Genomic DNA, 12,491 nt, shown 5'->3' on the forward strand with positions numbered 1-12,491 from the left:
AGTCAAGTGAAAACGACTTTAGTTTTAAACCCTCTGTTTCACTCCCACCTCTGTTGTATATCAAATACACATTGAATTGACAAGGGAAATAAAGAAATAAGCCTGTTGAAACGCATCATAACTCAAAATAACAGTTACTATTGAAACAAAATCTATCTATCTATCTATCTATCTGTCTATCTGTCTATCTTTCTATGTATCTGTTGTGTGGTTTATCCAGAAACATATTACACCCATATGTAGTGTGTGCATAGGAGTCAGATGTGACTAGAGGCTGTATGTGAAGAGCAGTGTTGTAGAGGGTGGGTGATGTAGTGGGATGTTCTCTCTCTTGTATCCTTCCCTGTTCCTCCAGATCCCTTTCTCCTTCTAATCCTCTCACTCTTTGTCTCAAAATCTCTCCTACAATCTCCCTCCCTTCTCCCGGCCCAGCTGGCTCTCACATTATTACACCAACAGCTCCACCAACAGGTGGGTAAAGGGCCGTCTCAGGTTTTCACGCCTCCATGTTTCCATCAGTCCAAGGAGCCTTCCACATTTATCCCTGAGAGTGAAATGCAACACCACACATTTTCAAGGTCCATGTTTTAAATTTTGTTTCCATGTGAACGGTTCAGGTGGGCGAGGAAATTATTTATTGTCATTCAGCACACAGCAGTGCTGAATCAACAGGGTCAGAGGATAAAAGGAGTAAGGACACAGCACGCTGGGGCAGAGCTGCTCTCGTCATCGCTTCTATATAAGTCAGCCAGCATAATACCCAGAAAATGCTCAGTCAATCACAGCAGGATCAGCTATACCCTCCATCGTCAAACTGCCGCATGCAGTCCTTGTAAAAATAAGTGGGAGACACCATGAGAAACATCAGTTCTGTGTGTTTGCAGGAACAGACACAGTTCAAATTTCTATAGCCATCCACTGGGAGGCAGAGTTGAGGAGATGTGATTTTATTTTGTGTCCTCTTCATGTGGGAACCTTTCTCAAGCATTTAAACTCAACAGGAGCCAAACGCTTCAGGCGAGCTGTGGTCTGCATTCAGTCACAGCTTTATGAGAACTGCTCTCACCAGAGGATGATGTGGTTAAAGTGAGCGTGACGGTGGAAACAGTACACAACGAGAAAATGTACTGACCAAAAGATTTCAGATACATGTGTGTTTAAAACACAGATTTTCTTCTTACAGCCATAGCCATTAGATATCAGGCTTAAAGACATTGCATTTTGAAGACATATTATCGCATTCAAGATGTGAGGCCAGTTGTGAAAGAAGTAGTTATACTACAGTAACATGTCCCCTGTGGGTGAGTATATTATATTATCTATGGTTTTTTTTCTGTTTTCTTTTTTTTTTACGTTTGAAGAAGGAGTCCCCAGTTACTTTATTTGTATTGGATTTGGCTGCAACGCTGTTTATCCCTAAAACTCCAGCAGTGTTTTGTGGACTCAAACACTTCACCCGCCCCTCAATCGGCAAAGTGGTGAGTAGATACTGAGATAATTTTCTTTTTTGGGTGGACTATTGCTTTAAGGCTACATCTGAAATCTTAATATTAATCTGAAATGTAATTGTAAATAATTTCCAAAATAAAAGTAAAAAACGAATATTTTCCTCTGACATGTAGTGAAGTAGAGGTACAGAGCAGCATGAAATGGAAACTCTCTGCTTGATGCAGCAGTGTGTTGGAAAAAATATTTACAATCGTCGTTATATGAAGATTTGGTCTAACTTGTCCTTCCTTGACTTCCAGAGTGCAGAGGTTTAAAGGTTTAACTCTTTTTTAAACCATTTCTCTTCATTTAATAACATGTTTGAACATACAATCAATACCTCCCCTGGCCTCTGGAGAGCGCTGTTGTAATTCCGGCCGGACGCGGAGGCGGAACTCGACGTGGCAAGTAAACCGTTGACTTCCTGTGTTTTGTACCGTATTGACATCCGTCTCCCGCAGTCTCGCCGCTGACAAACCGGACCTGCTCGGACTCTGCCGCGGCTCGTACCTCAGCCCTCAAGCCGGTGTTGGTGCGAGCGGAGGCGGCTGCTGCTGCTGCGGTGCATGAGGAGCGGGCGGCGCTGAGGAGCTCCGCAGCCGGGACGGGAGAGATGACGGCTGGGCTGCTCTTGGTGGTGGTCGGGGGGCTGCTGGAGGTCTGCGGCGGCGGGTCGGCGAACAGAGGAGGTTACCCTTCATTTACAGACGAAATCCCCTTTAAAATCACCTGGCCAGACGCTGAGTTCACACTGGTATGACTCCTCTTTTTGTTAAAGGGGGAAATGTCGTGTATGGTGTTGGGGTTAGGGGGGGTTGGGGATGTCACCTGTGCAGCAGCTTCCTTTATGTTCACAGTCGGCTTCCTCTTTGTTTCACTTCCCGGACTGAAAGTGTTCTCTTTGCATTTCAGCCAACTTCCGGTGCACTTTACCGAGAGGATAACTTTGTCATTATGACAACGACAGAGAAGGAGAAGTACAAGTGTCTGCTGCCCTCCCTGACAGGTGGAGATGAGGTGAGCAACACCAACCACAGCATCTGTCACCGGTTCAGGAAACTGAACATAGGTCGATGAGACTGGAAGAGGAAGCGTGTCCCTGCAGAGGAAGCACACATTTACACCACTGTTTTCCATATTATACTTAATCCTCTACAGATCAACATACTTAATAATGATATTAAATGTTACAAAATATTATGAGGCTCAACTCTGCCTCTTTGTTCCTTTTAAACAGCATACGCATCAGTTATATTTTCAATTTACTTAAATTGTATTTGTATAGCACTAAATCACAACTTACATTATCTCTAGGCACTGTTCATAGTAAAGTAGAGACCGATTAGTCAGTATTCGGCACTGTCCCCTCACAGATAGATGATGTTGGATCTTCCTGTGAGGACTTTGCATGTTCTCCCCACATCAACTAGAACAAGTGAAACAAAGCTTTAAAGGTTCAGTGTGTAAGATTTAGGTGAAAGGGATCTATCGGCAGAAAGTGAATACAAAATAATACTAGTGATGTTTTCACTGGTGTGTTTCATCTAAATTGTTGTTTTCTTTACCCTAGAATGGGCCCTTTATATATTTAAATTCTTTATATTTACATCAGGGGGTCCTCTTTACGGAAGCCACCATGTTTTTTACAGTAGCCCAGACTGGTCAAACTTTAACACCTTTTGAGTTTTTATGACAACTGAAGGCTCCCACAGGTTCTCTTTAATGTTTGGAAGGAGAGGGTGAGGTGAGGGCTTTCAGCTGCAACATGCAACTTCACCACTAGATGTCACTAAATTCTAAACACTGAACCTTAAAATACTGATCAAAAAAAGACCTGACTTCTTCCGAATGATGCGCCATGTTTTCATTGAATTACGCCATAGAAGCCTCATGTTGTCATTTGCTCCGTGTCTATTGTTGTGTTAGGACAACGGAAAGAAGTACGCTGGGCCCAGTCCGGGTGACTTGCTGGAGCCGCTGTTCAAACGAAGCAGCTGCTCTTACAGGGTGAGACCTCTCAGGCTTCTTTTCCACTTTGATCTAATTTCCCTACTTCTCTCAGTAGAGACACTGAAACTATGAAATTCATGCTACATTAACAGAGCATAACTAAAAACCTAAAGTCTCTCTCGTGACTCTTAACTCGCTCTTGACTTTCTAATATTGCAGATAGAGTCGTACTGGACATATGAGGTTTGCCATGGAAAGCACATACGACAGTATCATGAAGAGAAGGAGACTGGCCAGGTCAGTGGTTTGATTCTGTAAATTAACTTTCAGATGTCAGGAATGAGAAGTGTACTGAAGCTGACTACGTGTGTTTCCACAGAAAATTAGTGTTCAAGAATACTTCCTGGGAAATTTGGCACAGAAGAGCCAGTCGACAGAGACAGGTGAGTTTCTTCGCGAGTGGAATTTACTGATATATTGTTTATATTATTTTGAACATGTTATTGCATGTATCAGTTTTTCTTTGTTGTACTAAAGCTGGGAATTCATTTTTTCAGATAAAGTTGAAGAGGCAGAGGAGGTCAAATCAACAGCTGAAAAAGAAGTTAGTAAAATAAAGACACTTTTCCAACCATCCCAATTTGCTAGGCAAGTTGTCAGTTCTCACATTTGTTGCCTCTTTTCTTTTTTCCCTCTGTCCAGGTGCCCTCTAAGAACATAGAAGGTCAGCTCACTCCCTACTTCTCGCTGGAAATGGGGAACGGGACTCCCTGCGTGCTGAAGCAGGACGAGCCTCGCTCCACGTCGGTGCTGTACGTGTGTCACCCTGAGGCCAAGCACGAGATCCTGTCTGTCGCTGAGGTCACAACCTGTGAATATGAGGTGGTGGTGTTGACACCACTGCTTTGTGCTCACCCAAAATACAGGTAGGCCTCTCAAAAAGGACTTGTGTTAACATATTGTGCTCAAAGAAATACGCCTCGTTGATAAAAGTATGTAAAGAATTTATATTTTGGGCATTTTTAATGCATTTTTTAAGATAAGTCGTACCTTATTGTTGGGAATCTATTGAAATATATTGTCCAGCAGGTGAGATTCTTGTGCATAATTCACTGTTTCCAAACTTGTGTTGTTTACCCGGCAGGTTTAAGTCGTCCCCGGTGAACGCCATCTACTGTCAGGCTCTGGCGGGCTCCCCTATGCGACCTCAGCGGCTCGCCCAGCTGGACAAGGAGCGAGAGCAGAACCTTAAACCGCCTTTCAGCGCCACCACCGAGGTCAGAGAGGTGAGCCATCAACTGCAAGGTCACTGAGGGGGAAATGGATTCTGCGTGAACCCACAACCACAGGCTGTTTCATATCTTTGACGTGTTATTACAGGAGGAGGCGCCACCAGTGAGGGAGGAGGCCTTCACCTCCTCTCACAAACCCATCACGGTTGGAGGGCAGACTCAGGTCACTGTGGGCACCACTCACATCTCTCGATTGACCGATGACCAGCTAATCAAGGAGTTCCTCAGTGGCTTGTACTGTCTGCATGGGGTGAGCCATGTTCATCTCTAGCCCAACAGTAGTTTTACGTAAATTATTCATCGATAAATAATCATCTTAATGTGTGTTTCAGGGAGTAGGCTGGTGGAAATATGAATTCTGTTATGGAAGGCATGTCCATCAGTACCATGAGGTAAGGGTCCTGCTTTGCTACTGTCTGTTTGTGTAGAAGCTCGGCAGATAATGTTTTATAAAAATAAAATCAAATACACTTCCACTATAAGCTGTTAAAGCTGCCAGGTACTTTCACAATCAATATATCTGCCAATCATGGCTTCGATTGAACGTTTCGATTAAAATGTCAAAAAGTAGCAAAAGACACTATGTCCAGGTTCCTTCAGCATAAAGTGCTGCTTTCTTAATTTAATAAAACTAAATGACTTAATGATTAATTGTTGCAGCTCTCCTTGGCTGTCATGTTTTGGAAAAGATTTGTGATGGCAAAATTAAAGATTTTTTGGAGCCAATGCCGACACCGATATGAGGGAGTAAAACATTCAGATACCAATTTATCAGCCGATATTTATGACACAAGTTGTCATCAATAAACCTTTATAACAGAAATTAAATCGAGGTTTGTTGTTTTTACAGTTTAACCATAAACTTAATTATAAATAACTATAAATCTTGAATCAAGAAAGTATTTTTTTTTTCTTCATAAAATGTAAACTTAAAATCACATATTTTCAGCATTTTTCATTCTGTAAAATCAAAGTTTTCATTTTGGTGCATATCAGCAAACCAACAGATACGGATATGTCTTTGAAATGCTCATATATACAATATTATCAGCCAACTGATAAATCGGTCGGCCTCTAGTTTTTAAAAGTGTTAGGTCGATTTTATGACATTTGGTCCGTGATGAACACGTTGCTTGTTTCCTCAGGATAAAGAGCAAGGGAAGAACATAGTCGTGGTGGGGAGCTGGAACGCAGAGGAACATGTCGAGTGGGCCAAGAAGAATGTTGCCAGATCCTACCAGCTCAAAGAAGACGGCGTGCAGAAAGTCAAGTATGTCGTTCATATTTCTGAACCCTAACCTGGATGCAAACTGAGATGATCTATTAACTGTTTCTGATCTGTGACAGGTTGGTGTCCCACTTCTACGGCCACGGGGATCTTTGTGATATGACGGGGAAGCCCAGACAGGTCATCGTCAAGCTCAAGTGAGTAAACAAGTCATTTGGGAGGGTTGGGGTTGGGGGGGGCGTGGTCATGGCCACAGCACCAGTTCAGTGTTGCTGCCCCGAGTTAACACATGAGTAAGACGATACCCAAATGTCCCAGTGTTGATTCACTCGTCTCACTTCTCTTCGTCAGATGCAAAGAATCCGAGTCTCCACATGCCGTCACTGTCTATATGCTGGAGCCTCAGACTTGTCAGTACATCCTTGGGGTGAGTTCTCGATTACCCAGTGAGTCACAGTCACTGGAAACACACACACACACACACACACACACACACACACACACACACACACACACACACACACACACACACTGGACCTTAGCTAGAGTACAATCTCCTATATCAATTTTCAGAGCTTGACAACATGTTCAGTTTTTTTATACATGTTTTCAAGTCTGTCTATCAAGTAGTTTTGCATACACTGTAATGATGGTAATGGTGAATGAAAGGGAACAGAAGTTCCAATATCCAGCTGTACTGGCTGTATAGGAGGTCAGCATGGATCATTGGCTTTACATCCATACTGACATCTACTATTCCCTCTAGGTCGAGTCTCCGGTCATATGCAGGATTCTGGACACTGCAGATGAATATGGACTCCTGTCGCTCTCCAGCTAAACTGACCCAACACCATGTGACAGCGACGGCACATGAAGGGACAGGAAGAGGACAGACGGAGAGAGATATGCGCTTCTAAAGAGTGAGGATACACCCAAGTCTAAACGGAAGAGGAAGCGAGATGCCCGTGACACTGCTCTAAAAGCCCAAATCAAGATCAAACCTAAGTTAAACTTGATGCCGAGGCTGGACTTCATGTAGCACAGGAGCTCAACCCACGCCGTCACCTGCGCGACGGACAATGCTACTATCTCAGTCTAATCCAGCAGCAGGTCTAGCTCAGACGTTTGTGGAAACACAGAGAAACGGTGCCGAGGCCTCCACTCCACAAGGCAGTGGATTCATTGCCTGTCCTTAATAGTCTATGCTTCACTTTATGTTGATTAATTGCAAGTAAATTGAGTGATGAATCAGGGGATTCATAAATATCAGGGGAATCAACAATAATCATGGTGGTTTTATTGTCTTTGAGGTCTGTATTTGCGTGAGCGTGCGTGAGTGTGCGCATGAGTGTGCGTGTGTGCATGAATGTGTGCATTCAAGTGATTAGTGGTTTGACTGTTGCACTTTGTATTTGTAGATATGAGAGAAAGCAGGTCTTATAATGCTCTTGCTGCAGCGTGAGTTTGTTGCCGTGTTAATTTGCAGGATGAGTGACGAATAAAGTGAGTGGTTGATTTAAGTTTCGTTTCGGCTGGTAGGATGTACAGAATGTGAAAGTGTGTGTGCAAATATGAAAACACACACCGGGATCAGAGGCACTGCTGTATCACAGAGATGAAAACCAATGCGTTTGAAGGAAAGAATAAAACTGAAACTTGAAACTTCATAAAGCGTCTTGAATTATCACTGAAATTACAAATATTTGACTCAACTGTAATAGGTACATTTTGGTGGAAAAAAATGTTTAACTATAGAAATATAAATTTTGATTTTATTATTCATTTTGTTTTATGAAGTAACCTCACCTTCATAAAACATGGCATCTGACTAAAGGACATCCACTAAGTTTCCACCAGGGGGTGCTGACACTGTAGTACAATCACTTGTGGGAACCTTTTTTTTTTTTTTAATTATGCAAAGTAAACAACTGAGACTGTAAAACACTGCAACAGAAAGTCCTATTTACACTGAGGAGTTGAACCAGAGCCACTGCAGCCGTGTGCATTACCAGTGTTAAGTAAAACAAGTAAGAAATAGCAGACTGACTCTGAAATGAGGGTTTGTGAAACTCCAGGAAGCTTCATGTGGAGATCACCACTTCAACACTCTTACAACTCTGATTCTGAGAGCTGAAATTATCTTCTTAGGCAGATTTGCAGGAAAATTTGAATAGAAAATATTTTAGGCACTCAGTAGAGCGGATACCTCCACCAAGGCTCAACAGTCCCCTTATGAAAAACCACATTTAAATCTACTTAATCTAGATTTTTATTTGGATCCGCACCAAATCGCCCACACTCATAAATATCAGTGTCTTTTCATTAAGTTGCATTAATTATTCCCTGAGAAATCAAGGGAAATTGAAAAGCGCCCTATCTCCTCCTGGACCCCCAATCCGCATCTTACCTGACAGATACCTCATCCTTCCATCAAGTTGTCATAATCCGTCCCAGAGTTTTTTGCACAATATTGCTTACAAATAACCGAGCAACAACAAACAAACGGGGAAAAAGATAACCTCCTTGGAGAAAATAAAACAATATGGTGATTTATAATTAATAGTGTGTCTGTTTTGTTGGTCTGTTTATCACTGAATAGCTGTAAGATAGCACGTGTTGTTTTTACATCCCTAACATCAGCACACTGACAGACCTCAGCAGACCTGAGGTCTGAAATACTGTCAAGCAGCCAGCAGCACTATCATCTCACCAACCCCTGACACTGCTGCCAATTCATGTTTAAAATAATGCTGCAACTACAGACCACTTTCATTATTAATTCATGTCATAACTTCAAATTAATTGACTGATTTGGCTAAACAAATCTGCTCAATATATTTGATGTATACCCAGAAATATTTAAGTTTTCAATAATATTTGAAGAAGCACCTGTGAAAGTTTGACATTTTGTCTTTAAAAACAACTATGAAGATGAACAAATGGATTCAGCAGTTATCAGAATAGCTTCTGATTGATTTTCTGTCGTTGGGTTTATCAACCCACACTTTTTTTAGCACGTTAAAACAGTGAAAGCACAGATCTGCTGCACTTGCCAAACATTTATTGTTTTAAAAAGTGTATGAGGTTCACAAATACATTTTCTTTTTAAGAAGCAAAAAGTCCATCAAAGTGCAACCACATGCCGTCAACATCCATGTGTGGGCCTGTGCAGGGCTTCACAGCAGCTGAGACCAGCAGCTTCAGCCAAAGGCTCTGAAGCAGTGAGACCAGCAACTGCAGCCGGTCCCTGCAATGACAAACTACAGTCTTGGGTTATAGTGGCACATGCGTGCACAACGCGGGGGCAGATTTAGGTGAAAATGCATGTGCTCAAGAAAAGAAGAAAGTTAATTCAGTGACATTAAATTACTTTTTATAACAGACACTTTCATTGCAGAAATCTCTTGCATGTTTTCATGACAAAGCTTATGACTGGTTCTGTAAATGTTCCACTCAAGAAAACTTGACATGTACGTCCACTGTAAAAGAGAACTAGAGATTAATAACGATTCCAGATACATAAATCGGATGCTGTCCATATTCCTCTTTTGATTCACATTTGATTTAAAGCCAGGGTGAGATCGTCCAAACCCCTTGTTTGGCATCTCTCTGATTAGACGGAGGGAATGGGAATCTGGTGCACTGAGGTGCTCTCAAAGTCTTGCAGTGCGTCTTGGTGAGTGTGGTAGTGCATGGCTACATATGACTTGGCAAAGGCAAATGTCTGAGAGCTGACAGGCTGCAGGCTGGTGGGGGAGCTGGGCCCTGCAGAGGGACTGCTGTTGTATATGCTGTAGTAGGGCTCGATGCGGGTGTTGATGGGTGTGGAGGTGCTCGGCGGGCGAGGTTTGCGAGCACCTGTGGCTCTTGGACTACCGACACAATCCCTGGAGTGACTGGGCCCACAGGCCTGGTCCACTAGCCTCCTCTGTGGCTTGGGAGACAGCACATAGGCCGAGTTGGTTTCATGATGGGAGGATTTATTGCGATTGACTTCCAGGCTGCCCTTCCCCATCGCATGCAGACGAGTCTTTTGCTTGCAACAGAGAAAGCCCAGCGCCGCCCACTGAATACAGCACAGCACGCGGCGGCGGAGGCCCGCGCTGTTGCGCGAGTACACAAAGGGATTGATGCCTGACTTGAGAAAAATGAGCACAAAGCCGCACAGTTCAAACTGGTAATGTGCAAAGCTGCTTTCTGGTGACAAAACGTCCTGTGCCAGTGAAACCCCCATTGGCAAGCAGCACAACAGCACAGAGAACACTATGACAACACAGGTGACCACCGCCTTCGAGTCTTTGGCTGTGGCCAGGTTGACCGTGGACACCAACTGACAGCAGGTGGCTCCTTGGGCAGCACCAGGGACCAGAGGGTGGCCGGTCCTGTTGGCATATGAGTGTATCTGAACATTCTGCAGTTTGTTGTAAGTCTGGTTGCGGTACAGAGAGGGGCCTTGGACGGCACACTGCATGCTCTCGAAGCCTGCTGCAATGAGAGGCGGAGGGGGCGGAGGGCATGTGGCATCCACTGTGATGATGGGGCATTTCCTCACTTGTGCATTCTTCCTCAGGGTTTGCGCGATCATCAGATAGGATACGGACACCACGGCTACACAAAAGGCAAAGTCTGCCAGGTAGACATACAACACCACCCTCGCCTGTCCACCTCCCAGGCCGAAGTGGGGCAAGCAGGGCCCGTCTCTGTGTGGGTACGCTCTCATGGTCAGGAGGGCAGCCATGGTGAAGCTGGACGTCCACAGCAGGGCGGTGAGGACCAGCGTGCGCGGGAAGGAGGCGGTGCGGTTGGGCTGCTGCCCCAAAACCATGCGCAGTCTGTGCAGGGCGATGACAGCCACCGTCTCCAGGGACATGATGATGAAGCCCGAGCTGGTCAGGTGGAAGGCAAAGCAGAAGCTCTTCGACACGCCGTCCCCTCCGCCCGCGTCCAGGAAGAGCACCAGTGCAAACATGGGAGCAGTCACGCAGCAAATGAACAGGTCGCAGAAGGACAGGTTGAGGATCATGAAGTCGAAGTTGGTGCGGAACTTGCGGAACGCCGGGTCGAAGAAGGACAGGAACACCACGAGGTTCCCATAGGAGCCCAGGCAGAAGATGAAGATCAGGAGCAGGGAGCAGAAGGTCAAGGTGGCCGTGTGAATCACGGCCCAGCCGGACGGCGTTTGGTTGCCCAGGGTGCCATTGACGGACTGATGTCTCGGCACATCCACCAGGTCTGATGGTGTAACAGTGGTGTTCATTGTATTGTTGGCGGTTTATAAGAGTCCCACAGTCATCGGCTTCAACATTATTCCTTTATGTGGAAGGAGAACATGATGATCGGAGGATCTGCTGCCTCCGTCACTGCTGCTGCTGCTGCCACCTTGGCCGAGCTCTGCAAAGGATACAGAGTCGTACATTAGCTCTTACACTGTGCAGCAGATCGTAGCTGATGATCTGGAGCAGCGACTTACTGTTGAGTGCAAGCGGGTGCATATTGAAAAATAAAGCCGAGGTACACAACACAGCTTCTGTAGCTATGCACCACCGCATCTGGCCAATTATGCCTTGTACCCACCTCCCCAGCCCCCTCCTCCTTTCTCCTGCAGAAATCCACAGGAAACATGCACATCACTGTGTTTTCTAACCTAAGCAGACGATGGTTTCACACGAAGATGAAACCTACCTCCTGCGATCAGTCGTGTGTCCGTCATCGTGGTCAAAGCAGCGAGGGATCGCACCGGGGTTTATGGGAAGCAGAGGGAAAAGCCCACATGCAGCAGCTCATCCAGAAATGCAGCAAGACAACATGTCTCCCCACATGTCAGCGTCGTTCTCACAGCACAGCCTCGAACAGATGACAGCCTCATGCTCGGTCTTTTTTTTCTTCCCTCGGCTGGCGGTGCGTCCGCTCGTCCACAGGAGCCGCTGGACCCGCACCGAGCAGGAGGAGGGTGAAGTCACCGCCTACGTGTGTGTGTGTGTGTGAGCGGCGGCAGCTTCGGCGTTAGAGCATCGGTGTGTGGCGGCTGACGTCTCCGCGAACACTCGGGATTTAAATGAGCGTTAAAGGACATTTTCCCTCGGTTCGTTCTTCACGGCGAAACGACGAGAAACAGACCATAATTACAGCGGCTCTGTCACACGTCACACACCGCAGCCGACCAGTGCCTCACCATGGCAACACGAGCCACTCCAGCCTCTCTCCATCAGTCTCGATATTTCAGTTCGATAAGGAAACAAACACAAGTTCTGATATTGTTACTGTAAATGTGGTGAGATTCAAACTGCTGCTTTACACAATAATTTGCTTCCATTTGTATTATAAAGTAGATAAGAACATAAAGTATCCTTAAAATACTTTATTCTGTAATATTTTACATATTTATAAATATACTTATAAACATTTAATATATACATACACACACGTGTGTGCAAGTACAAGTTTAATTTCAGATAGCTAGTTTAGCAATTTAATAAAAAAAAAATATATATATATATATATACACACATACACACACACACACACGTACACGT

The 12,491-nt window shown here is 44.7% G+C and overlaps 2 protein-coding genes across 2 annotated transcripts; one reads left to right on the top strand and one right to left on the bottom strand.

Annotated features, from left to right (window-relative positions):
- Window positions 1-1,892: 1,892 nt before the first annotated feature.
- erlec1 (endoplasmic reticulum lectin 1) lies at window positions 1,893-7,625 on the top strand. Its single transcript, XM_035173216.2, has 14 exons — window positions 1,893-2,242; window positions 2,401-2,505; window positions 3,415-3,495; window positions 3,658-3,735; window positions 3,818-3,881; window positions 3,996-4,042; window positions 4,141-4,364; window positions 4,583-4,724; window positions 4,819-4,980; window positions 5,063-5,122; window positions 5,876-6,000; window positions 6,078-6,155; window positions 6,310-6,385; window positions 6,725-7,625. The coding sequence occupies exons 1-14, from the start codon at window positions 2,102-2,104 to the stop codon at window positions 6,794-6,796; spliced, it is 1,455 nt and encodes a 484-aa protein (XP_035029107.1). The 5' UTR covers window positions 1,893-2,101; the 3' UTR covers window positions 6,797-7,625.
- A 1,689-nt stretch (window positions 7,626-9,314) lies between these two features.
- Window positions 9,315-12,180, bottom strand: gpr75 (G protein-coupled receptor 75). Its single transcript, XM_035172801.1, has 2 exons — window positions 11,641-12,180; window positions 9,315-11,349 (listed from the first exon to the last, which is right to left on the bottom strand). The coding sequence occupies exon 2, from the start codon at window positions 11,213-11,215 to the stop codon at window positions 9,572-9,574; it is 1,644 nt and encodes a 547-aa protein (XP_035028692.1). The 5' UTR covers window positions 11,216-11,349; window positions 11,641-12,180; the 3' UTR covers window positions 9,315-9,571.
- Between the last annotated feature and the right edge of the window lie 311 nt (window positions 12,181-12,491).

The sequence above is a fragment of the Hippoglossus stenolepis genome, chromosome 12 (assembly GCF_022539355.2).
Source record: "Hippoglossus stenolepis isolate QCI-W04-F060 chromosome 12, HSTE1.2, whole genome shotgun sequence".
Classification (NCBI taxonomy): domain Eukaryota; kingdom Metazoa; phylum Chordata; class Actinopteri; order Pleuronectiformes; family Pleuronectidae; genus Hippoglossus; species Hippoglossus stenolepis.

Coding starts and splice junctions, on each gene's coding strand:
- gpr75 (XM_035172801.1), bottom strand. CDS start 11,215: ATGAACACCACTGTTACACCATCAGACCTGGTGGATGTGCCGAGACAT.
- erlec1 (XM_035173216.2), top strand. CDS start 2,102: ATGACGGCTGGGCTGCTCTTGGTGGTGGTCGGGGGGCTGCTGGAGGTC. Junction 3,882..3,995: donor GAGCCAGTCGACAGAGACAG/GTGAGTTTCTTC, acceptor TCATTTTTTCAG/ATAAAGTTGAAGAGGCAGAG. Junction 4,365..4,582: donor TGTGCTCACCCAAAATACAG/GTAGGCCTCTCA, acceptor TTTACCCGGCAG/GTTTAAGTCGTCCCCGGTGA.